Source organism: Misgurnus anguillicaudatus, chromosome 19 (genome assembly GCF_027580225.2).
Source record: "Misgurnus anguillicaudatus chromosome 19, ASM2758022v2, whole genome shotgun sequence".
In the NCBI taxonomy this organism is placed as follows: Eukaryota; Metazoa; Chordata; class Actinopteri; order Cypriniformes; family Cobitidae; genus Misgurnus; species Misgurnus anguillicaudatus.
In genome coordinates, this window is record NC_073355.2 from 9017964 (window position 1) to 9040806 (window position 22843).

Here is a 22843-nt window from a genome sequence, read left to right on the forward strand (position 1 = left end):
TTATTATTATTATTATTATTATTATTATATTACTATGGGTCAGTGACATAGTGGTTTGGCAAGATTCAAAAATCTTTAAAAAAAAACTTGTTTTAAAAGCACGCATCTGGTTTATTTCAATGCACATAGAGTATTTATGTTAATTTTATGCAATAAAAAATTACATTTTCACAATTTTTATGTAAGCAAAGACTGAATGGACCTAAAAATGTCAAATGGTGTAACCGCCAATTGCGCCAAAGAATAAGAAATATTAAATATTTTATCTACCTTAATGGCATGTAAGTGTAATCATCAACAACAAAAAAAAAAACATTTTAAAATATAATTGTAATAGTTTTTTCAAAATGTAAATTTTAATGCGTTTTTGTAATATTTGTTCTGATATATGCTGAAAACAGCTCTGTTTTTTAAATAATCTTTGACAAATGCTGTAAAAATATATGTAAAAAAATCATATTACACTAAACTAGATTATTATATTTTATTCCACATTTTTTATGAATATATTTATATTTTCATCTAAAAAAAAATACTAGTTACACCAATTGACACAGACCGGTTACACCACATTGACATTTTTGCAGTTATCCCCCAAATATTATTTCAAAATGACGAGGGGCAGCATTTTTCTCTTTTATACCAAGGGGGCCAGACCAGATTGCTGAACCACATGCACACATTTAACATCATTCTTAATTTCCTTTATTAACAACAATGTAAAATGAATGTGTCTTTAAAGATTTTAACTGTAAACTTAGCAGTTATGCTAATTCTAAATGACAATTTTATTGTTAGTTGACAAGCATTTCAGATCAAACTTCTTAACTGCATTGCTTTCACATCTGTAACAAGCAAGGCCCTTTTAATTTTGTAGTATAGACGGTTTCATTGGAAGCACGTGATACATGTCTGGATCCGAACCTTACTTCCGGTTTCGTTTTTTTAATGCTCTGACTAGTTGCTAAACTGATCTCTTGAACAAATGCCTCGTTGAAAATAATAAATGTTTTGGTTTCCTAGGTAATCTATGTGTTGTTTTTTTGCTTGTAAACTACGTTTAAAGAACTTTGTTGTTATTTATTCTTAGCTTTGTTGTTATTTATTTGAGTTTACCGGAAGCTACGTGCAGACGCTTATTTATGTTGTTACTGCTGAAACGGTCTATAGAGCAGTGGTTCTCAAACTGGGGGCCGGATGGTGCAAAGGGGGGCCCCAGTTTTATGACATTTTATAAAATACATTAATTTATCATGAATTATGTGTAATTAAACCTCAAAAACAAGGCTACTAACCAACAGCACTATTGTATAATTAAATATGATTTGTTTAATTAAAATGTTACGTTTTAGAACTGGTTTTTGTCATAAATTTTTTTGGGGGGGCAGCGAAGGAATGCGCCGTAGACAAGGGGGGCAGCACGTGGAAAAATTTGAGAACCACTGATCTAGAGAACTTTCTCAACCCAACCTCATTATTAAAAACAAATAGTAAATACATTCAAAACTAAATATATATTTTTAAGAAGTATTAATATGTATTTTACCTTCCAAATTTGTTTAATTTAATTAAGTTATAATAACATTAAAAATTCAAATCCATAATTTGTTTTATCAAGATTTACTATAAAAACTGATTATTTTTTCGGCAAAATGCTATTAATCTATTAAATCAATATATAAACGTGCATTCATCTTTGCCAATGTTATATTCATTTAGTTGACTAGTATACACTGTCATCATTTACTCATCCTGGTGTTGTTCTAAACCTGTATGAATTTCTTTTTTCTGATGAACACAAAAAAAGATATTTTAAGAAATGATGGTAAACACACAGCAGATAGTGACCATTGACTTGCATAGTAGTAAAAAAAAAACAATTTGGAAGTATCGTGATAAATGAAAATATTTTGATAAATGATGGTAAGCACACAGTTGACAGTACCCATTTAATTTCATCATATTTTTTTATTCCTACTATGGAAGTCTATGGTCACTTACTGCTGTGTGTTTACCATCATTTCTTAAAATATCTTCTTTTTTGGTCATCAGAAAAAATAAATTGATACAGGTTTAGAACAACATGAGGATGATGAAATGATGACAGAATTTTCATTTTAAAGTGAACTATCCCTTTAATGTCATTTATCAAAACACTTAGTCATATTAAGAACACTGTCATTGCTGCTGTCATCCTGAAGACGTCATCGCTAAACTTTTTTGACAACGATCAGCTGTAAAATGTTTTGGTCCTGCTCTAGTAAAATAATGTAAAGTTTTTCATAATATCCACTTGGGTCAATGTGTTAGCATGACAGAAGCTTCATCCTATCGTGTGAGAACAAGCAACAGCCGGCATTTTTCCATTATTGCATTCTGCAGAGAAGGATGGCGTTTGTCGCGGTTTGGAAAAATGGAGAAAAGATGACAGAATAACACGCCGGATACCGGATTTTGCGTAAAATGAAGAATTGACTTTTTAATACTGACCCGATACAATACTGATTTTGGCCGTAACCAAATTTTTTTAATGGCGTTTATCACGTTTTGGAACCAAACTCTTCATTTACGTCCTAATCTGAAAATCATAATTTTAAAAAGTATTTAATTGAGTATATATGGTCCTCGGGCCCCCAGTTGCCCATCCCTTTTTTAGATAAATGATAGATAACACAACATGGAACATGACATACAGTGGTGCTTACTAGGGGAATGTTAGCTTTTTTGTCCGGGAAACGTTCCTCTAACATCAGTTGCTGGAACCAAAACAAACCTTAAAAAATTACGTTCTGGGAACCCACATTTTTATTAGATTTTATGGATAGAAATTGTGAATGGTGGCTTCAGATATTGTTTCACTTGAAGTGAAGAAGATTAAAATTCACTTTGGTAGACTTTTGCTTAAATAGACATTTTTAAGATGAAACAATCTACGGGACTGGCTATTATTTGGTATTTTTGTTTGTTTGTAATACGTTCATCAGTGGAAATCCTCTTAATTTCCCATTGTAAAATTTCTCTCCGTCTGTAGTCGTCAGAAAGTCGCCTATCACCTCCTTCCAAATCACAGTCAGCATCCTATCCGCTGTCTCCACGAGCTCAAGGTCCTCCTTCTCTCCTCCGCTTTTGGTTGCCATGGCTATGACGTCATCTTGCACCACACGCACGGCCCAGTAACGGCGTTTAGAGGCGGGCGTGGTGAGAGAGAGGGCCGGGAAAAAGCCGCTCCGTCGGTCAGAGTGTGCAGAAGAAGAAGATCGTCCCGACTTCTCCATCACCGCCATTAAAGGACCCGAGGCATCATGCGCGAGATTGTGCACCTGCAAGCCGGCCAGTGCGGCAATCAGATCGGCGCCAAGGTAAAGCGTAGCCTACACATCATCACGTGTAAGCTGCATTTTCACATTCATATCTAGTTGCGAGGAATGGCGACTGGTGGAGCCAAAATGAATCTTTAAGAAATTTGTAGCAGATAAATCTCATTCATTCATTTTGCGGGTTTAAATCAATAAAGCGCATTTAATGCCGTATTTAAACGCGCATTTGTGCGACCCGCAGCTGTAGGCATGCAGCCGGTGCATTGTGATGTCCTTTCAATGGGCGTGATAGGTCTCATCTATTGTACGATACGAATGAATGAACAAAACGTTATTCTCATTTCGTTCTCTAATTGTTATAGTTGTAAAGTTGTAAAGTCATGAAGGCCTAAATTTAGGCTGTGTGATTTCTTTTTTATGATAATGTTGTTTAATCGATTAGAAATGGATGACCCACTTACCGTTTAATTCGTCTATTGGAATGAACGATTTTAATTTTGAATTTATTATTTGCTATTTTTACGTCATATATGAATGCACAACTGCTTACCAGTCTGACCTATATTCCCTTAGGATTCCCTAAAAAGCATCACATTGTTACATTGCTTTGACTTCGAGAAATAAAATAGGCTAACATAAATGATCTAGATTTTACTTATCGATTACAAGTTGCATTTATGGTAAATAAATTATATATCAATATAAAAAAATGTGAATTGCATATGAATTTTCATTGTATATTATAATAATCTGCTCAGCATCATTAAATATATATATATATATTTTTTATTTTTTTTATTACATGATTTGTTCCCACAAATAGATCTGCAGAGATGCTGCAAAAATATTACTTACAAAAATAATGGTTTGATATTTCTGACTAGATGAATCTGATTTTTGATCTCTCTCTCTCTTTCTTTCTCTCTCTCTCTCTTTCTTTTTCTCTATCCTTCTCCCTCTCTATTATCCGCTCTGCTCTCTCTCTCTTCTCCTCCTCTCTCAGTTCTGGGAGGTTATCAGCGATGAACACGGCATTGATCCAACAGGAACATATCATGGAGACAGCGACCTGCAGCTAGACAGGATCAGTGTTTACTACAACGAGGCTACAGGTCAATATTCAAATAGTTGCAACAATAGTGCACCATACATACAGAGGGGATTTCAATTAGTTGTATTTTTAAAAATTTCTTTAGAAATTAATTTATATACATTAAATCAAGAATGATGAAATGTTAAATTGAAAGAATAATTGCAGACTTTGGTGACATCATGCATTCCAGACTCCAAAATTAAAGTGTGTGTGGTCTCTGACATTTAATCCCCACTGTATGTGCAATGAATTTCCTATTTATGAAGCTTTTGAATCATGAAAATGGTTAGTACCATCTCTGTTTCTTTGTTTAGGTGGGAAATATGTTCCCCGTGCCATCTTGGTGGATCTGGAGCCTGGCACCATGGATTCAGTTCGTTCTGGACCCTTCGGGCAGATCTTCAGACCTGACAACTTTGTGTTTGGTATGAAATCATTCATTTTAAAATGATGATGATTCATGATGTAGTTTCTCATTAATATACGTCACATTCGTATTTAATTTCTTTTAGGTCAGAGTGGTGCCGGAAACAACTGGGCCAAAGGTCACTACACCGAAGGAGCAGAACTGGTCGATTCGGTTCTGGATGTCGTCCGTAAGGAAGCGGAGAGCTGCGACTGCCTGCAGGGCTTCCAGCTCACTCACTCCCTCGGCGGAGGTACCGGATCCGGCATGGGTACCCTGCTCATCAGCAAAATCCGTGAAGAATACCCCGACCGTATCATGAACACCTTCAGCGTGGTGCCCTCGCCCAAGGTGTCCGACACCGTGGTGGAGCCCTACAACGCCACCCTGTCCGTCCACCAGCTGGTGGAGAACACGGATGAGACCTACTGCATCGACAATGAGGCTCTCTACGACATCTGCTTCCGCACCCTCAAACTCACCACGCCAACCTACGGTGACCTCAACCATCTCGTCTCCGCCACCATGAGCGGCGTGACGACCTGCCTCCGCTTCCCCGGCCAGCTGAACGCTGACCTCCGCAAGCTGGCCGTCAACATGGTGCCCTTCCCGCGTCTCCACTTCTTCATGCCCGGCTTCGCCCCGCTCACCAGCAGGGGAAGCCAGCAGTACCGCGCCCTCACGGTCCCCGAGCTGACCCAGCAGATGTTCGACGCCAAGAACATGATGGCCGCATGCGACCCGCGTCACGGACGGTACCTGACGGTGGCCGCCGTGTTCCGCGGACGCATGTCCATGAAGGAGGTGGATGAGCAGATGCTGAACGTCCAGAATAAGAACAGCAGCTACTTCGTCGAATGGATCCCCAATAACGTCAAAACGGCCGTGTGCGACATTCCGCCCCGTGGCCTCAAAATGGCCGCCACCTTTATCGGCAACAGCACCGCCATCCAGGAGCTCTTCAAACGTATCTCCGAGCAGTTCACCGCCATGTTCCGCCGTAAAGCTTTCTTGCACTGGTACACCGGCGAGGGCATGGACGAGATGGAGTTCACCGAGGCCGAGAGCAACATGAACGACCTGGTGTCCGAGTACCAGCAGTACCAGGACGCCACCGCCGAGGAGGGCGAGTTTGAGGAGGAGGGCGAAGAAGAGGTCGCCTAAATTATCTCCTACATTTCATTTGTCTTATCACACACCGAAACAAATAAGTTCTCAGTATCCATTGAAAACAAGTGACATTTTAATGAATCGTGTGAACATTTTGTGTTTCTGAATGTTGTGAATGCACACCATAAAATCTTTCCCACATTTATTTGTACATGATGACTTCAGATGTGTGAATTGTGTATCTTTCGATGTCAATCTGAATAAAGGCTGATGTTACATCTAAAATGCTTTGTTTTGCAGGTTAACTTGATTAAAATCAATACAGAATGATGTATAATTGTTGCTATTGTGTTTGCTTATCAAAAAATGAAGATAACGTTATTGCCTTATATATTGAGCAACCACTAGAGGGCGACATTACAGAAATCATTCACAAGGCATTGTGAGTTTGTGAGACAGTATTAAGCAACACTGTCTCCTTGTGCAACCCAATATAATTTCTGAAATGTATAAATCTCAGTTGCATTGATCACATTTATGGACAATTAGTATTAGATTAATTGCTTATATAAATATAACTGAGATAAATTACCCGAAATGTATATCATAGTGGTTTTGACAAACAAACCAGATCTACTGGTTGAGCATGGCGCTGGCAACACCAGCGTAACAGGTTCAATTCCCAGAAAATGCATTGACTAATATAATGTTTGAATATGATGTTATACACCTTTGGGTGTGTTTGCCAAATTTGTAAATGCAGTTATGATCATAAACACATCCTACTGACATATTAAGACATTTGTATTAGGGGTGCACCGATAAATGTCGATATACACTAATAATACGTGGCCGATCACTATTCTGAATCGCACAGCCGATATTATTCACAGCTATTTCATGTACTACAGCTTTTGATCAGCAAGTAATTTTCGATCTGAAATCGCTGTTTGTTTGAGTCGTTTATAACATGCATTTGAAAAAGCAACACTCCTCAAACATAATCATTATACATATTCTTTATTATCGTGAAAATACCTGAAAAGGTTTGAAGAACAGCATATAAATATATCCTTAAGCCATTTCCTGGAGCTGCGTGTATCTGGTTCTTCGCCTGCAGCGCATATTGAGTGTCTGCACGAGAGCGCCCCCTGGCTTTTGGATGTAGCGGCATTTCACCGTAATTCATTGAGAAGCATAGCAAGCATTATCGGCCAATTTATAGGCGCACCCCTAATTTGTATATTTTTAAAAACTCCTGTGTAACCAGAATGAAATGTCAAGTAGATCTGTCAACAAAAGTCATTTATCCTATTATCCAAAGTCCATTATGAGAAAAATGCAATTCCTTCATGCATAGTTCCAGCATGTGTAGTCTTTTCCTCGTGCAATGCATGCAGCAGCTTCATCTGTTTATTAATATGCATTGTAAAATACGTTGCTTTCTTCTGATTGTGGATTTTATCCGAGTGGTCATAGTTGGTTTATCCATAACACGGGGTTAAATCCTGACCCTGTGTCTCAGTAAAGGTGCTTAGTTAATGTTTTCTCTTTCATCGTTTTGAATAGGTTCATATTATCACGTGCTTCGGTGTGATCATGAACCAGAACCGAGTCATATCAGTCTCTCTTCTTTGGGTAATTTGAGGGCGTTTGGTATCTCCACACTGCGGGCTCCTGACTGCTCCTCAGCGCTGGGTTGATACGTCCCCTCCGTCTGCCGTTTCTTCCTCACCACGAAGAAGAGAAACAACAGCCCACCCGTCAATATAGCCAGAAGTCCCAGGACCACAGTCGGCACTACAATGGCTACAATGTGGTGCTGCACAAAGAAGAAAGAGAGTCATGAATGAACCAAACCACTGCAACACTTGCTTAAAGCAACATTAAAGAGTTTTTGCTCTTTGCTCCCCCTACTGGTTAGAAGCGTAATTGTTCATTACCACTGTCGTAAATATTGCAGCATAGCTGGCTCTGATTGGATTGTAGGTTTGCCGTAAAGCACGTTTTTTTAGTTTTCATTCAAACTACAGGACCGCGACCCAATGGTTGGAAACTTCTTTAGTGCGGTTTTGGCCAATAGAAGGCTGCAAAGCGAATGTGAAAGTGTTTTGAGTGGATGAACGACTGAAACTTTTTTTGGAAACATTATTTTAAGGTAAAAAAGAACCCTCTTTAGTGTTGCTTTAATACAGATAAGATACTTTAATTACTATCACTGCATGCAAAAATGTCTAAAGAAAATCCACTTCAAAGACACAGTAACAAAAGCACTAGATGCAACCAGAAACATTGCAAATGCTTGAAGTCAAGAATGTAATAATGAAGCACACATTAGGGGGGCACTGTTATACATTCAGATTGTATTCAGGTCCAAGTCCTCATTTAAGGGACACAAGATTGTGCTCCCTTGTTGTCCGACATGGTAATAGATTCTGCCAACAAAGCAGTATTTTGAAATCCCGAAATAATTCAAAATACCACTGTGTTGACAGAATCTATTAAACGCCATGTCGATATTTCAACAAAGTCCTCTAAGTGCACGAAAGACGGATGTGATTCGGGTCAGGTACATTTCTTTGGATCCGAGAAGACCTTTATTTTGAGATAATAATCGCCTGATGTAGGCCTATATTTTCCAAAATATTACACAGCTACTTGCCACATTGAGTAAATTATACAAAACACTGATATGAAATATTTTATTAGCTTAATTGTAACAAATGCAAACCTTCCGTGAGGAAAAAAGTTTCTTAGTGTCTTTAAGCCAAGACACAAAAATCACATGCATGTGGCCTAAAATAAATATTTTATTTGTTTGCACATTATGTTATTAATTGGGCATATTTAATTTCATTTATGTGCAAATATTAAATTGCACCTGTTGAGATGACTAGCAGTAACCAGATGAGCACTGTCTAAACAAACTGCACTGTCACTGGGGTGGGACCTTACGTTTTTTTTTGTACCTTAACAAAACATAATACAATGTTTTAACTTTTGGGTACATTAGTGTACCTTAAGGACCTATTGTGTACAGAGTACAGTTAACTGTTTTGTACCCCTAACATTAAACTACAATTTTTTTTTCCACTGGCACACAATAGGTTCTTAGGGTACAATATTGCACCCCAAAAGGTACAACATGTTAATGTGTTGTATACTCATAAAGGTACAAAAATTAACCCCATTACACCCCATTAACAGAAAAGGTACAGTGTTGTACCTTTTTTCTGACAGTGAGGCTATGTTGTTACACTCTTAAAATGCTGGGTTATTTCAACCCAACAGTGGGTCAAAAATGGACAAACCCAGGCCTTTGGGTTGTAATTTAACCTATGCTGGGTTGTTTCAACCCAAAATCCTGGGTTGTTTTATACCCATTGTTGAGTTAAATATTAACATTTTCTGAATTAATTTAACTCAACGACTGGGCTTATCCCTTTTTGACCCCACGTTGGGTTAAAAATAACCCAGCATTGTTTATAAAGTGGATGCTATTGGGAAATAAAATACATCCAAATGTCGCAAGTGACCAATCAAAATCAAGCATTCCAGAGTGCCGTGTAATAATTACCCATAAACATGATGTTATACACATTTAAATAAATTGCAAAGGAACACTTTGTATTCCAGAATATGTTTATTTAAGTCTTTAAATTGGGGCCAAACTGTACAAAGTTATAAAGATATAACAATAAAAAAGTTATAAAGTTATAACAATTAAAGTCATAAAGTTATAACAATATAAAAAAAGTTTTATGTTTTTTACAATAAAACAATTTCTGATGATTATGGGTAATAAGATGCATTCATATAAACATCTTCCAACGATTAACCAGACGTATATCTGCCAATATCGATAGCTTGGTAACTTGCATTAACTACATTTTCTAAATGTTATTCATTCATATAATGACCATTAATATTGAACATTAAACTACTGATGTTTATTTACATTTTCTAAACGCAAAACTCAAATTCATTGCATACTCCTATTCTCTTTTGATTTGCAGTATATATCAGCCATTACTTTTGTCTGTTTTTAAACTATCAGTGTAAAAAATTGCTTTTATCGACCGATACCGATTATTGGCCAATGCATCTGTACTAATAATAATTATAATATAAATATTATTATTATTATCAATAATAATGTTTTGTGGGACTAAGGAAATCTCTTGCGTACGCTTGTGTATGTAGTAAACTGTTCTCTTTCTGATTTCAATTCATATTTCAAATGAATATCCGGAGGGCCAGGTTATCAATTTGATTTAAATTTAAACTCGTGTAAGGGAGCAAATTTTTAAATGCTGGATTTACTCTAAGCATTGTGCTCCAAATACAATCAATCAGATATTTATAACAAAAATAACATTTTGATGATTTCTTTAGGTTAATAAATGGAGAAAAGAGAACCATTACAACACATTTAAGGGAATCATGACTTACTGAGTTGGAAGCTGTAGTTGTAGTTGTAGTGCTAGTAGACATTGTGTTATTCTCTGTAACTGAAAAACATTAAATTAAGATGAAAATCAATCAATTGTGAAATGTTGACATACAGTAACTTATAAAAAGAGTTTGACATTGTTACTTAATTTGTTAAGTAACAAAAAATATGTTGATTTGACAAAAACTCTGCATTTTTTACAGTATACTGTGTGTGCTCAGTGCCAAGAATTAAGGCTCATTGCAGCTTGCAGTTCATAGAAACAAACAAAAGGTACGAGGGATCAGCATTCAAGGAACTACAGCATTCATTGTCTTTTCTAAGAAAACTGACCAAAATACTAATGACTCATCTTGCATTAAAAGGTGTATGCAGAATTTTGTCCTATAAAATGCCCTGCAAAGGTCTCACCAAATATCACCTACCGTAAACTGAATTATGGCTATTCAAAAACAATATAGTGAGATATATTAACATTATATAAATATATACAGTGAGGAAAAGAAGTATTTGAACACCCTGCTATTTTGCAAGTTCTGAAATTGTCATCGTAGGTGCATGTCCACTGTGGGAGACATAATCTAAAAACAAATCCAGAAATCACAATGTATGATTTTTTTAAACTATGATACAGCTGCAAACAAGTATTTGAACACCTGAGAAAATCTATGTTAATATTTGGTACAGTAGCCTTTGTTTGAGGTTAAACGTTTCCGGTAGTTTTTCACCAGGTTTGCACACACTGCAGGAGGGACTTTGGCCCACTCCTCCACACAGATCTTCTTTAGATCAGTCAGGTTTCTGGCCTGTTGCTGAGAAACAAAGAGTTTGAGCTCCCTTCAAAGTTTCTCTATTGGGTTTAGGTCTGGAGACTGACTAGGCCACGCCAGAACCTTGATATGCTTCTTACAGAGCCACTCCTTGGTTATCCTGGCTGTGTGCTTCGTGTCATTGTCATGTTGGAAGACCCATCTTCAATGCTCTTACTGAGGGAAGGAGGTTGTTCCCCAAAATCTCGCAATACATGGCCCCGGTCATCCTCTCCTTAATACAGTGAAGTCGCCCTGTCCCATGTGCAGAAAAACACCCCCAAAGCATGATGCTACCACTCCCATGCTTCACAGTAGTGATGGTGTTCTTGGGATGGTACTACTCATTCTTCTTCCTCCAAACACTTTTAGTGGAATTATGACCAATAAGTTCTATTTTGGTCTCATCTGACCACATGACTTTCTCCCATGACTCCTCTGGATCATCCAAACGGTCATTGGCAAACTTAAGACGGGCCTGGACATGTGCTAGTTTAAGCAGGGGAACCTTCCGTGCCATTTATGATTTCAAACCATGACGTCTTAGTGTATTACCAACAGTAACCTTGGAAACGGTTGTCCCAGCTCTTTTCAGGTCATTGACCAGCTCCTCTTGTGTAGTTCTGGGCTGAATTCTCACCTTTCTTAGGATCATTGAGACCCCACGAGGTCAGATCTTGCATGGAGCCCCAGTCCGAGGGAGATTGACAGTCATGTTTAGCTTCTTCCATTTTCTAATGATTGCTCCAACAGTGGACCTTTTTTCACCAAGCTGCTTGGCAATTTCCCCGTAGCCCTTTCAAGCCTTGTGGAGGTGTACAATTTTGTCTATATTGTCTTTGGACAGCTCTTTGGTCTTGGCGATGTTAGAAGTTGGATTCTTACTGATTGTATGGTGTGGACAGGTGTCTTTATGGAGCTAATGACCTCAAACAGGTGCATCTAATTTAGGATACTTATTTGCAGCTGTTTCATAAAAATAATAGTTACAAAATCATACATTGTGATTTCTGATTTTTTTTTAGATTATGTCTCTCACAGTAGACATGCACCTACGATGACAATTTCAGACCCCTCCATGAATTCTTAGTGGGAGAACTTGCAAAATAGCAGGGTGTTCAAATACTTATTTTCCTCACTGCATATATAAAGTTTGGCAACCTTAGTAAAATCTCGTCTTTTGATACTCGTGATCTCTCCTCTCTTTGGCAACCCACAGTGTACATAGTGTTGAAAGAGTAAAAGCACAAGCAAAGATGCAGACTGATACAAAGTCCCAAGTAAAAGTATAATGTTTAAACCTACCAAGCTATCACAGCAGAAACACACACACCCAGGAAAGAGAAAGAGAGAGAGTAAAGATGTTAATCATTTACATGGGTAAATAATTCCTCAAGGGCAAAACGGGACAGATATAACCTGAATGAGAAAAGGAAGTGGAGGACTGCCAATGAAATATGAAAATATGCCAAAGGTGTACACGTAGTCAATACCACAGAAGTCACATTTTACTTAAAAAAAGATTTTTTCCTTATAAATGGTTTCATATTTTCTTCCTTAACTGGTTGATATAATCAACTGACCAGTTTCTCCACAATACTTCAAATGTTTTTGGCACAAACAGACATGCTTGAGCTTGTCTAAAGTGTTTTAAGCTCAAGTTAGAGGTGTGTTACCCAGCCTGTGTTGTGTGATCGAGATTAATCTGATGTAACTTCGCTTAGCAATTCGAATGTATTCAGTTTAAGGGTGATGAATAATCTCTGGATGTTCTCTTTTTGAACAGAAAGCAGATTTTTTGACATGACTGTAGAGGTGGAGCATGTGACTCACCCTGGCCCAACACATTCCTGGGAAGCAGCAGTAGAAAACTCGCTGCCAATAGCCCAACCTGCCGTATCATCTCTGTACCCCTACCCTCAACCAGAGGAGCCTGATGTTCTGGGTAGGGTGGAGTCAGGGGTCAATAAATCATGTCCGAGATCAAAAGAGTAAAATAGTCTTATCCGTATCTGGCGAGCTGCGAACGAAGAGCAGAAACTTCTGTTCAGATAAGCTGAAGTTGATTTTAAAATGAGATCAGGCTTACAACATAAAATACATAGCCAGGTAGAAAAATATAAAAATATACTTTAATACTAGCATGTAAATTTTAGGCTATTAAATATATGTAGTACATTGTTATTGTTTGTGCTTAAAAGAGTGTTAATTTACCACAAATAATGTGCTGGGCAAATATTAATCGCATACAAAATAAAAGTTTTTTTACATAATATATGTGTGTTTATTGTGTGTGTAATTATTATGTATATTTAACCACACACATACATATATTCATTTTAGATTTTTTACATTTATATAAATTTTTTTTATTTATATAGAATATATAAAAATATAAATAAATAAATATACACACATGTAAAAGGTTCATAAATACATACATGAATGTGTGTGTGTGCGTGCGTGTTTATTTATATATACAAAATAATTACAAACAGCACACACTCATATATTATGGCAAAAATCACTTTTATTTTGTATGCGATTAATCTATGCCCTGCACTAAAATAATTAAAAGTATAGTTCAACTTTAGTACTTCAGTGCACTTGAATAATAAAACATACTTAATACCAAATACTTACCTTCAAAAGAAAATCACTTTTATTTTGTATGCGATTAATTCGCGATTAATCTATGCCCAGCACTAAAATAATTAAAAGTATAGTTCAACTATAGTACTTCAGTGCACTTGAATAATAAAGCATACTAAATATCAATCATACTTATAATGTATTGAAATAAATGGTGTCTCAAAATAGCAAAGTTGAGTACACTTAGAAGAACACTTAACAGTTGAGTATACTTAGAAGAACGCTTAGAAGTTGAGTACACTAGAAGTCTTTTTTTGTATATTAAGTACCAAATTAGTGTGTTTTAGTAAGTGTACTAAAATAAAGTGTATTTTAGGTCACTTTTTACCTGAGTATGAAACAGAAATAGGCTAGATTTTACTTTACTGGTGAATATAGGTCTAGTACACTAACTTATATAAAACTTCCAAGTAAACATAATATTTATTTACTAAATAGCATAAATAATTACACAATCCGAAAGATAATCCCACTACATCCAAAACTAGATTTACATACGACTACGTCTTATCATAACCCGAATACAAGAAAAGGTCGTTGTGTAGCTACATCGTTTATCTATTTAAACATTTTCAGGATGACTGACTGTCTTTGATCTCAGTACACCTGACGTAACTTTATTTTACCTTGAATCTGAATTACGCCCTTTGCGTTGTTAAAGAAACCTTCATTTATACACAATTACATAAACAAAGTCATACCTTTGTGCCAACCTTCAATCCACGATGTTATCCGAATAGTTTATGTGAATTTATAAACAGATCCAGTGCCTATGCGGTCACAGGTTGCTTCCGCCTCACCTTACCGGTGTTAGTCACTATATCAACTCAAGCCAACACGCAACACGCACTCTCTTATTCATAACGCGCATAGTATAAACCATTATCCGTTACGACCTTCTTCCAAAGACAGTCTTCTGGTATTTACTGATGCGTTGAGTGATCGCTGAGCTGTTCACAGAGGTTTCTTCTTCCTAAACAGTCGTCGTTGATCACATGGGTGGGTATCGTGTTACAGTACCTGAGTCCAGCGGCAGCACTAGCAGCAGATACCTGCGGCCGACACAGACGCGCTATTGTGCGCAAACATTCATCATCCACCTGCGCACTCAAGCGACGACTCACTCACTTCTTGTGCTCTCTACAGCCAATTCTCATTATACACTTCACTGGTTTCATTTAAAGTTTGTTCATGTCTTTTTTTATGTCTTTTAAAAGTGTTTAATCCAGAAAAAATATTGGATTAAGATTTATAGCACATACTCTTTTGCATATTTTGTACCTTCAGTTTATAAAGTTATTTTTACCAGTGTCGACCTCATGTGGTGGATAACGGACCTTTGATCTTTAAAGAATTGAAAAAATTCTTGAAATGCCTGAGTTTTGTTAATCCCTTTACTCCTCTAAAATTATTAACTATTGTGTGACTGTTCCTCTGTTGACACACACGCAAAATGAAGTAAATAAGCACACTGAATGACGATTTAGACACTGACCTATCATAAACTTTATTAGATAACGTAATAAAAGTCCATTCAAGATAATCATCTGCCAGACAATAAGCTAGACTGAAGAGAATAAAATACACAAGTGTAGTACACTTTATTAAATCTTCAAAAGAAGTGAATAAATAATAGGCTAATAATAATAATAATAATAATAGCACATTTAAAGGGATAGTTCACTTTAAAATTAAATTTTTCATCATTTACTCATCCTAATGTGGTTCTAAACCTGTATGAATTTCTTTTTTCTGATAAACACAAAAGAAGATATTTTGAGAAAATATTGTAAACACTTCCATAGTAGGAATAAAAAATATGATGGAATTAATGGGTACCGTCAACTGTGTGCTGCTTACCATCATTTATCAAAATATTTTCTCATTATTTCTCACAATACTTCCAAAATATTTTTCCTACTAAGACGGTTTCAGCAGTAACAACATAAACACGCGTCTTTCGTGGTCATCACGTAACTTCCGGTAAACTCTGCGAAGAATAAATAACAACAAAGTCCTTTTAAAGTAGTTTATTTATATAACAAGCAAAATAAACAACACGTGGATTACATAGGAACCCAAAACATTTGTTATTTTCGACCAGACGCTTATCGCGTCACCACACGTGTGCCCGATGAAACCGTCTATAGAAATCAATGGTCACTTTCTGCTTTGTGTTTACTATCATTTCTTAAAATATCTTCTTTTGAGAAGAAATTCATACAGGTTTAGAACAACATGAGGATGAGTAAATGATAACAGAATTTTCATTTTAAAGTGAACTATCCCTTTAATCTGCACTTTTGTATGGCACAATACAAATAAAAGTGATTGAATAATGCAGTAAGGGCTTGGCAGGTCAGACTGTCAGAATATAAAACAAAGACTATAATTTTGTTTGGATATCTTCGCAAAACACATTAAGCCTTATACAATGCAATCAAAACTTTTTATATTTGAATAATAAAATTTACCCAAAAAAAAAAAATGCTTAAAGGCTTTAAAAATGTAAATGCCTCGAGTATTTGGTTTTTATTGGTTAAAGTTCACAGAAACTGTAAAGGGATAGTTCACCTAAAAATAAAAAAATTCTTTCATCATTTACGCACCCTTATGTTGTTCTAAACCTGTATTGAGTTTTTATTTTGATAAATGATGGAAATCACACAGCTGCAACCACTGACTTCCATAGTAGAAAAACAAATATTATGGAAGTATTTTTAATATTATGGCAGTAATAAATTATGAAAATATTTTGATAAATGATGACAGTACTCTTTGAATTACATCGTATTTGTTTTTCCTACTATGGAAGTCAGTGGTTACAATAAGCTGTGTGCTTACCATCATTTATCAACATATATCTTCTTTTGTGTTTATCAAAAAAACTAAATTCATACAGGTTTAGAACAACACGAGGATGAGAAAATGATGACAGATTTTTTTGGGGTGAACCATCCCTTTAACTGCTATCCCACCCTAAAGCACAGTGAAATATTTGACTGTTTATGTACAGTCACTCCAGGTCAGAGGGAGGAGTGGAAATGGTCAACATCTCGGGATGGAATTTCAAAATGTCTTGTTGATAATAACCTAATTCATCTTGTCTCAGTCTTGTATGTGTTAATTATAAGACATGTATTCATTTTTAGAATAATAAACCCAGCGAATCCTAAATTGCAAAAATGATACTGATTCTTTTTTGATGCACACGATTTCAGTACAAAGAACTTTTCCACAAGAACTCTGTAGGCATATTTTTTTATTTGTCTTTCTTCTCACTAATAGCATGTGCTGTTTCCTCTGACCCAAACAACAGTAAACCTTTAGGGGCGGTTTCCCGGACAGGGATTAGACTAGTCCTAGACTTAAACACTTTTAAGAGCTCTCCAAACTGAAAACAACTTGCACTTACATATCTTAAAGTGCCCTTTGTTTTACCTCAAAATGCACACAGGCAATGTTTTTAGTAAGGCATGTTTGTTAAAACTAGTTATATTTCCTAATTAAACTAAGGCCTAGTCCTGGATTAAGCTAATCCTGGTCCGGGAAACCGCCCCTTAGTAATTTAAGTTAGGTTACTTAGTTTATTTAGATAAAATGACTAGTTTGAACAAACATGCCATACTAAAAACAGTACTTGTGTGCATTTTGATGCAAAACAAAGGACACTGATGTATTTTAAGATGTCAGTGTAAGTTGTTTTTAGTTTGGACAGCTCTTACATTAATTTTAGTCTAGGACTAGTCTAATCCCTGTCCAGGAAACCGCCCCTTACAGTCCACTAGTTACTTACCACTAGGCTACAGCTTTCAGGAAGCACATAAAGATATGCCTATTTTCTTCACACTAATATACAAAGTGTTTTTTAAATAAAAAATATTTCGTTTTTTTCTAATTTTATTGATCTAGTCATTTTACTTGTTTTTCCTTATTCGTAAGCATAGTATTTGGCCAGACAATGTCTTTATAAAGCTTAATACGTTCTGTTTGATATGCTATATAGTAAGAACTATGAACAAGTTTACAATTAAATATGAAGCCTCTAAAAATGGTTGTTGCTAGAAGGGGTACAGCTACGGCTAAAATCTCGTGAAATCTCGCCGGAAGAGCGCTGTTTTCATACTAATCTTTTTTTTCATACTAATCACAACCCCAAACCTAACAATAAACGCAACATTTTACTTGACATTTTATGTGATTTAGGTCGTAGCTGTATTCTCTCTAGCCAGAACCCTTAAACTCTGCAGGTGACCTCTGAACTCCGTCATTTTGACCGCTGTGACTGCCGTCCAATCCGCGTCCACAAAATCCGGGACTTATAGTCCGTTGGCCAATCAGCGCCCAGACCAATCTGCTGCCTCTGACGCTTCTCGAGCTGTCTGAATACTCTGGCGGGAGAGACAACACGGGTTGTATTGTCAGTAACTTGTGCGAAATAACCTCGCTTTATCTTATTTAAGTTACTTTAGGTGCTAATTAGACTTTTGTCTTTTAATTTGAGACACAATAGTGTTGACTTTAATCCCCTGCTTTAACAGAATAGAGCACGCTATTGGACTTTTACAACAAAATAGCTTGTGAGCTAGCATGAGCGAGTGAAATCGAGTCGTCGAGCGTTTTTCTTAAAAAAAAAAAAAAAAATCAAATAAAACGTCTATTTTGTATTTGGATTCTTTCTAGATTCGTCTGTTTATCAGTTTTCGAGAGGTATATTTTATTGTGACCATTTATTGATAGTACCGTAGAGCTATGGCAAAAGTGCAAGTGCTAAATGTTGCTGTCCTGGACAACCCGAGTCCGTTTGGAAATCCGTTTCAGTTCGAAATAACATTTGAGTGCATGGAGGATCTTCCCGAAGGTAAGTTTTAAAGTTAACTACTTGAATAACTGTGTGTAGGCTGTTGTCAGTGTTATTCTTTGGCTAGCTAGCAAAACTGTTAGCTAACTCCGCCAGGTGACGTCAGATTGGCGGGTAATTGAAACGTGCAAGGAAAACTGCTTTACTGTAACTAACATGATGATTTACCCATAAAAATAATATCCAGAGTCATCATCATTGTTGATCCAATGCAACACTCATATAAACAGTGTTATAGAGCATACACAATGAGCATATTTGTGCACTGTAAGCAGCAAATGAAACGAAACGTAATGACGTCACTTAAGTAATTACAGGTAACTTACATTGGAACAGGTTGCCATTGACCGTCAAAATGTCTAAAAAAAGTCATTAATTCAGTCTATAAAACTATACTGTAAGTGCTTATAAACTAAACTTATTATATTGACATAAATCTTACAATAAGAATAATGTAATCCAAATCAGTAAGTCCATTGTGGTTCATTTTGGATGGCTTTGACTATGTCCAGATTTATTCATACTTTTTTTGTCATAGATCTCGAATGGAAGATCATTTATGTGGGATCGGCAGAAAGTGAGGAGTATGATCAAACTCTAGACTCTGTTCTTGTTGGTCCAGTTCCTGCAGGGCGACACATGTTTGTGTTTCAGGTGAGTTCATGCCATTAATTTACCTTCTAAGATTATTTTTGCTTAAAATAGCAACAGATTGTTCAGCAGCTTTGGTTTACATGTGCCAATTTGTATTAAATAAAAGTCATGAGGTCTTATAGCTTTTGTCATCAATTGCTTTCAAAGTGGCGTTTGATAATAATGGTAGAAATATAATTGGGATTACCAAGATTTAAGACAGTCTGGCAACAGATGAATAGAAAAAATATGTTTGCCATTCACTTACCATCAAAACTTTCCAAGCCTGGATGAGTTTAGCCATTGAACACAATTTTTTCCCAAATTTTTTTGAGAGCTCTACTGTATTTCATATAACAAAAGCATACATTGACCATGGGGTGTCAAGCTGCAATAAGGACAAAAAAGTTAAGCAATTAAATGCCTGTAATGTGTATTTTAATTGGAGTTACAGATGTTAAAAATAAATCAACTTGTCTTACAGTTACACCCAAAATGACTCATGCATGTGCTCTGAGCAGGAATTCCCTTTTATTGAAAAGTTTTTGTCATTTGTCTTTTTGTGTTTCAGGCGGATGCTCCAAACGCTTCCCTAATACCCGAGAGTGATGCTGTGGGCGTTACTGTTGTTCTAATCACATGCACATACAGAGGACAGGAGTTCATACGCATTGGCTACTATGTGAACAATGAATATACGGACACTGAGCTGCGTGAGAACCCTCCCATTAAGCCTAACTATGGACAGGTACGTGAATAACTCCTAAAGACCCTTTGAAATACAAATGTGAGTTTAGTGTCTTTAGGGCTGGGCGATTTGGCAAAAAATTAAATCTAGTTGTTAACATTTGATAGGGCTGTGCTAAAAATCGGCTACGATTCTCGTGCATGTTTCATCAGTAAAGCCAGTTCCTTGATTAGTAGTAAATCGCCATCACTTGCTTTTAGATGAAGCGGCATTTACTACACAGATCCGTATTTCATGGTAAAAAAAATATCGCGTTCATAATCGAGGAAAATCGACTCGATAATCATGCGATTTTGCCTAGCTTCTTGGTGAACTACGGCTTTACTGATGAAACGCGCATGAGAATTGCACAGCCCTAACATTTTACAATTCAATTTCCGATAATTTTTTTTACTAGTCAACTTTAAACATAACTACAACAATACTGGAGTAACTTTCTCTTTCCGATAACATTATTTTTATAAGCCGCAAGAACATGTGGTTATAGAAACTAAAGTTCTAATCCAAGTGCACTAAAGTAGAGTTATCAACATGGTATGAATATAAAATTAATATATTATATATTTTGGTTTCTGTTTGTTAAAGGAACACGCCCAGATTTTGGGAACTTAGCTTATTCACGGTATCCCCCAGAGTTAGATAAGTCTATACCGTATTTTCCGGACTATAAGCCGCACTGGAGTATAATATATCATTCAAAAATGTGTCATTAAGATGAAATAACATAAGTCGCAGTGGAATATACGTCGTGTTAATTTAGAAAATTATTTTTAAAAATCCAAGCCGAAGAACAGACATTTAATCTGGAAAGGCAACTTATTCAACTAAACAATAGCAGATAGAACAGCAGGCTACATAGATGTCTTTACGTTAAAGTAATATTATCAGTTATTTAAACGATAAACCATAGCATACAGAACATACCTGGAAGGCTGAATAGTCTAAATTAACCTAACAAGCCAATTAGCATGAAGTTTGCAGGCTCGTCATTGAATTACATAAATACAAAAGCAGCATATGGTGGACTCTCGCGGCTGTAGACTGTAATGATGTCTCTTGCCTCATAAATGTCAAAATTAATTCATACTGACTTACAAGGCACACCTGACTATGAGACGCAGCACCAGCCAAGTTATGGAAAAAAATGCGGCTTATAGTCCAAAAAATACGGTACATACCTTTTTCATCCCCATGCGCGCCGCAACTCCGTCCGAAGCGTGCCCCCCACCCCCCGTTAGTTTAGTTTAGCACAAAGTCTGAAACCAAATGGCCCCAGCTAGCACACCGCTCCCAACAATCGACAAAATAACATTTTCCTATTTTTATGCTGTGATTTGTATAGTCACTCAGCCCATGTAGCAGTGCTTCGCCTTCTGATAATATAGTTCCCAGTATGTATACTTTTAAAAGATTGCCGTGTCTCATATGACCATAATTGTACATGATGTGACTATACAAATCACTACACATAAATAGGAAAATGTTGGCATTATTTTGTCACTTATTGGGATCGGCATGCCAGATGGAGCCACCCACTTCCAGTCCCCGTGCCAAGCTAATTTAACGATGGGTGCATCAGACAGAGCAACGGCACGCACGGAGACGAGAAAGGCACGTATGGACCCATCATCCTCCGGGGGATACGGTGAACAAGCTAAAATCCCAAAATGTATATCGAGAATACGCAACCCGGCAAGGATGTGTGTTAGTAGACACTCTCATTACTGCTGATTGGCTATAAGTGTGTTTTGGTAGTCGGCCCGTCTCCTTTTCCAAAGCGTTTTTCAAACATCGTGGACTCCGCCTTTAATATAAAAACAAATTGACCATAAAGAAAAATAAAACTTCACTCATTTATCATTTAAAAGATTACATTAAGAACATACATTATTTTAGGGTCTCTTAAAATAATGTAAATGAATTAGGGCTCTGCAAATGCTACTTAATATAATTGAAGGGTTGTGTTGCTTATGTAAATGTGTACATGTGTATTTTTAAGGCATTCCTATTTCTTCCCTTAGCTCCAGAGAAACATTCTGGCTTCAAACCCACGTGTAACCAGATTTCACATCAACTGGGATGGATGTGCGGAGAGGATGGAGGATTCGGAGAATGTGGACCCCGCACCTAACGCCATGCTGCCCCCATCCTGCACTCCGGGTAAAGCACCTCCACTCGGACTGGTGCCAGACAACTCCATGGACTGTTTGTAGTGACGCAGGCTCCTGTGATTAATCCTCACATCTCAAGGCTCATCCGTGAGCTCGGGTCAATCTGGACACTGTGGAAAAGAGGCGGGGTTACTAAAATACATCAGTCATTGGAAATAAAAGTGTTTTGCTACACCTTTTGTAAACAAATCAGTGGTGTGGAGAATATGTCAGATCTTATCTCTGGCATGCAATATAAATATTTGCTTTTCAGTTTAAAACATGAATGGATTGAAAGCTGATGTGTCATGTCACCAAGTATTAAGATGTGCTTCATCTAATGCCGTAGCACTATTGACACATCAACCTTTTTTTTATCCAAAACCAATCTATACTCATACCGAAAGGGGATGGAAGATCAGCTCTGTGTTTAAATGCGTAATTGACTTAACAGCAGTACTTGTGTAAGCTACAAATGGCTGACGTTATTTTTGTATTTGGGACTGTATTATATTGTATATATATATCTATGTCTCTTTGTATGCCAGTTCTCATTGAAATAAATGTTTTGTTACATGATAATGGTGTGCCATCATTTGATCTGTGATCTG

The 22843-nt window shown here is 36.6% G+C and overlaps 3 protein-coding genes across 4 annotated transcripts in view; 2 read left to right on the plus strand and 1 right to left on the minus strand.

The window, feature by feature from the left end:
• Window positions 1-6211, plus strand: part of tubb4bl (tubulin, beta 4B class IVb-like) — a 6979-nt gene extending 768 nt beyond the window's left edge. Inside the window, exons 2-5 of the mRNA XM_055186155.2 lie at window positions 3032-3359; window positions 4321-4429; window positions 4725-4835; window positions 4923-6211. Of these exons, the coding sequence (XP_055042130.2) occupies window positions 3303-3359; window positions 4321-4429; window positions 4725-4835; window positions 4923-5980 (1335 nt within the window). The 5' untranslated portion in view covers window positions 3032-3302 and the 3' untranslated portion in view covers window positions 5981-6211. The remainder of the gene's footprint in view (window positions 1-3031; window positions 3360-4320; window positions 4430-4724; window positions 4836-4922) is intronic.
• crb3a (crumbs homolog 3a) lies at window positions 6040-15483 on the minus strand. Of its 2 annotated transcripts, none has more exons than XM_055186208.2 (4): window positions 14542-15483; window positions 13022-13208; window positions 10379-10431; window positions 6040-7748 (listed from the first exon to the last, which is right to left on the minus strand). In XM_055186208.2, exons 2-4 carry the CDS (start codon window positions 13089-13091, stop codon window positions 7542-7544), a joined length of 330 nt encoding a protein of 109 aa, XP_055042183.2. In that variant the 5' UTR covers window positions 13092-13208; window positions 14542-15483; the 3' UTR covers window positions 6040-7541. The 2 variants fall into 2 exon arrangements, with proteins under 2 accessions (XP_055042183.2, XP_055042175.2); XM_055186200.2 differs by having other exon boundaries at window positions 10379-10437; window positions 14542-15481.
• Window positions 15484-18097: 2614 nt separating this feature from the next.
• Window positions 18098-22814, plus strand: asf1ba (anti-silencing function 1Ba histone chaperone). Its single transcript, XM_055186187.2, has 4 exons — window positions 18098-18701; window positions 19240-19355; window positions 19906-20082; window positions 22104-22814. Exons 1-4 carry the CDS (start codon window positions 18593-18595, stop codon window positions 22293-22295), a joined length of 594 nt encoding a protein of 197 aa, XP_055042162.1. The 5' UTR covers window positions 18098-18592; the 3' UTR covers window positions 22296-22814.
• The last annotated feature ends 29 nt before the right edge of the window (window positions 22815-22843 follow it).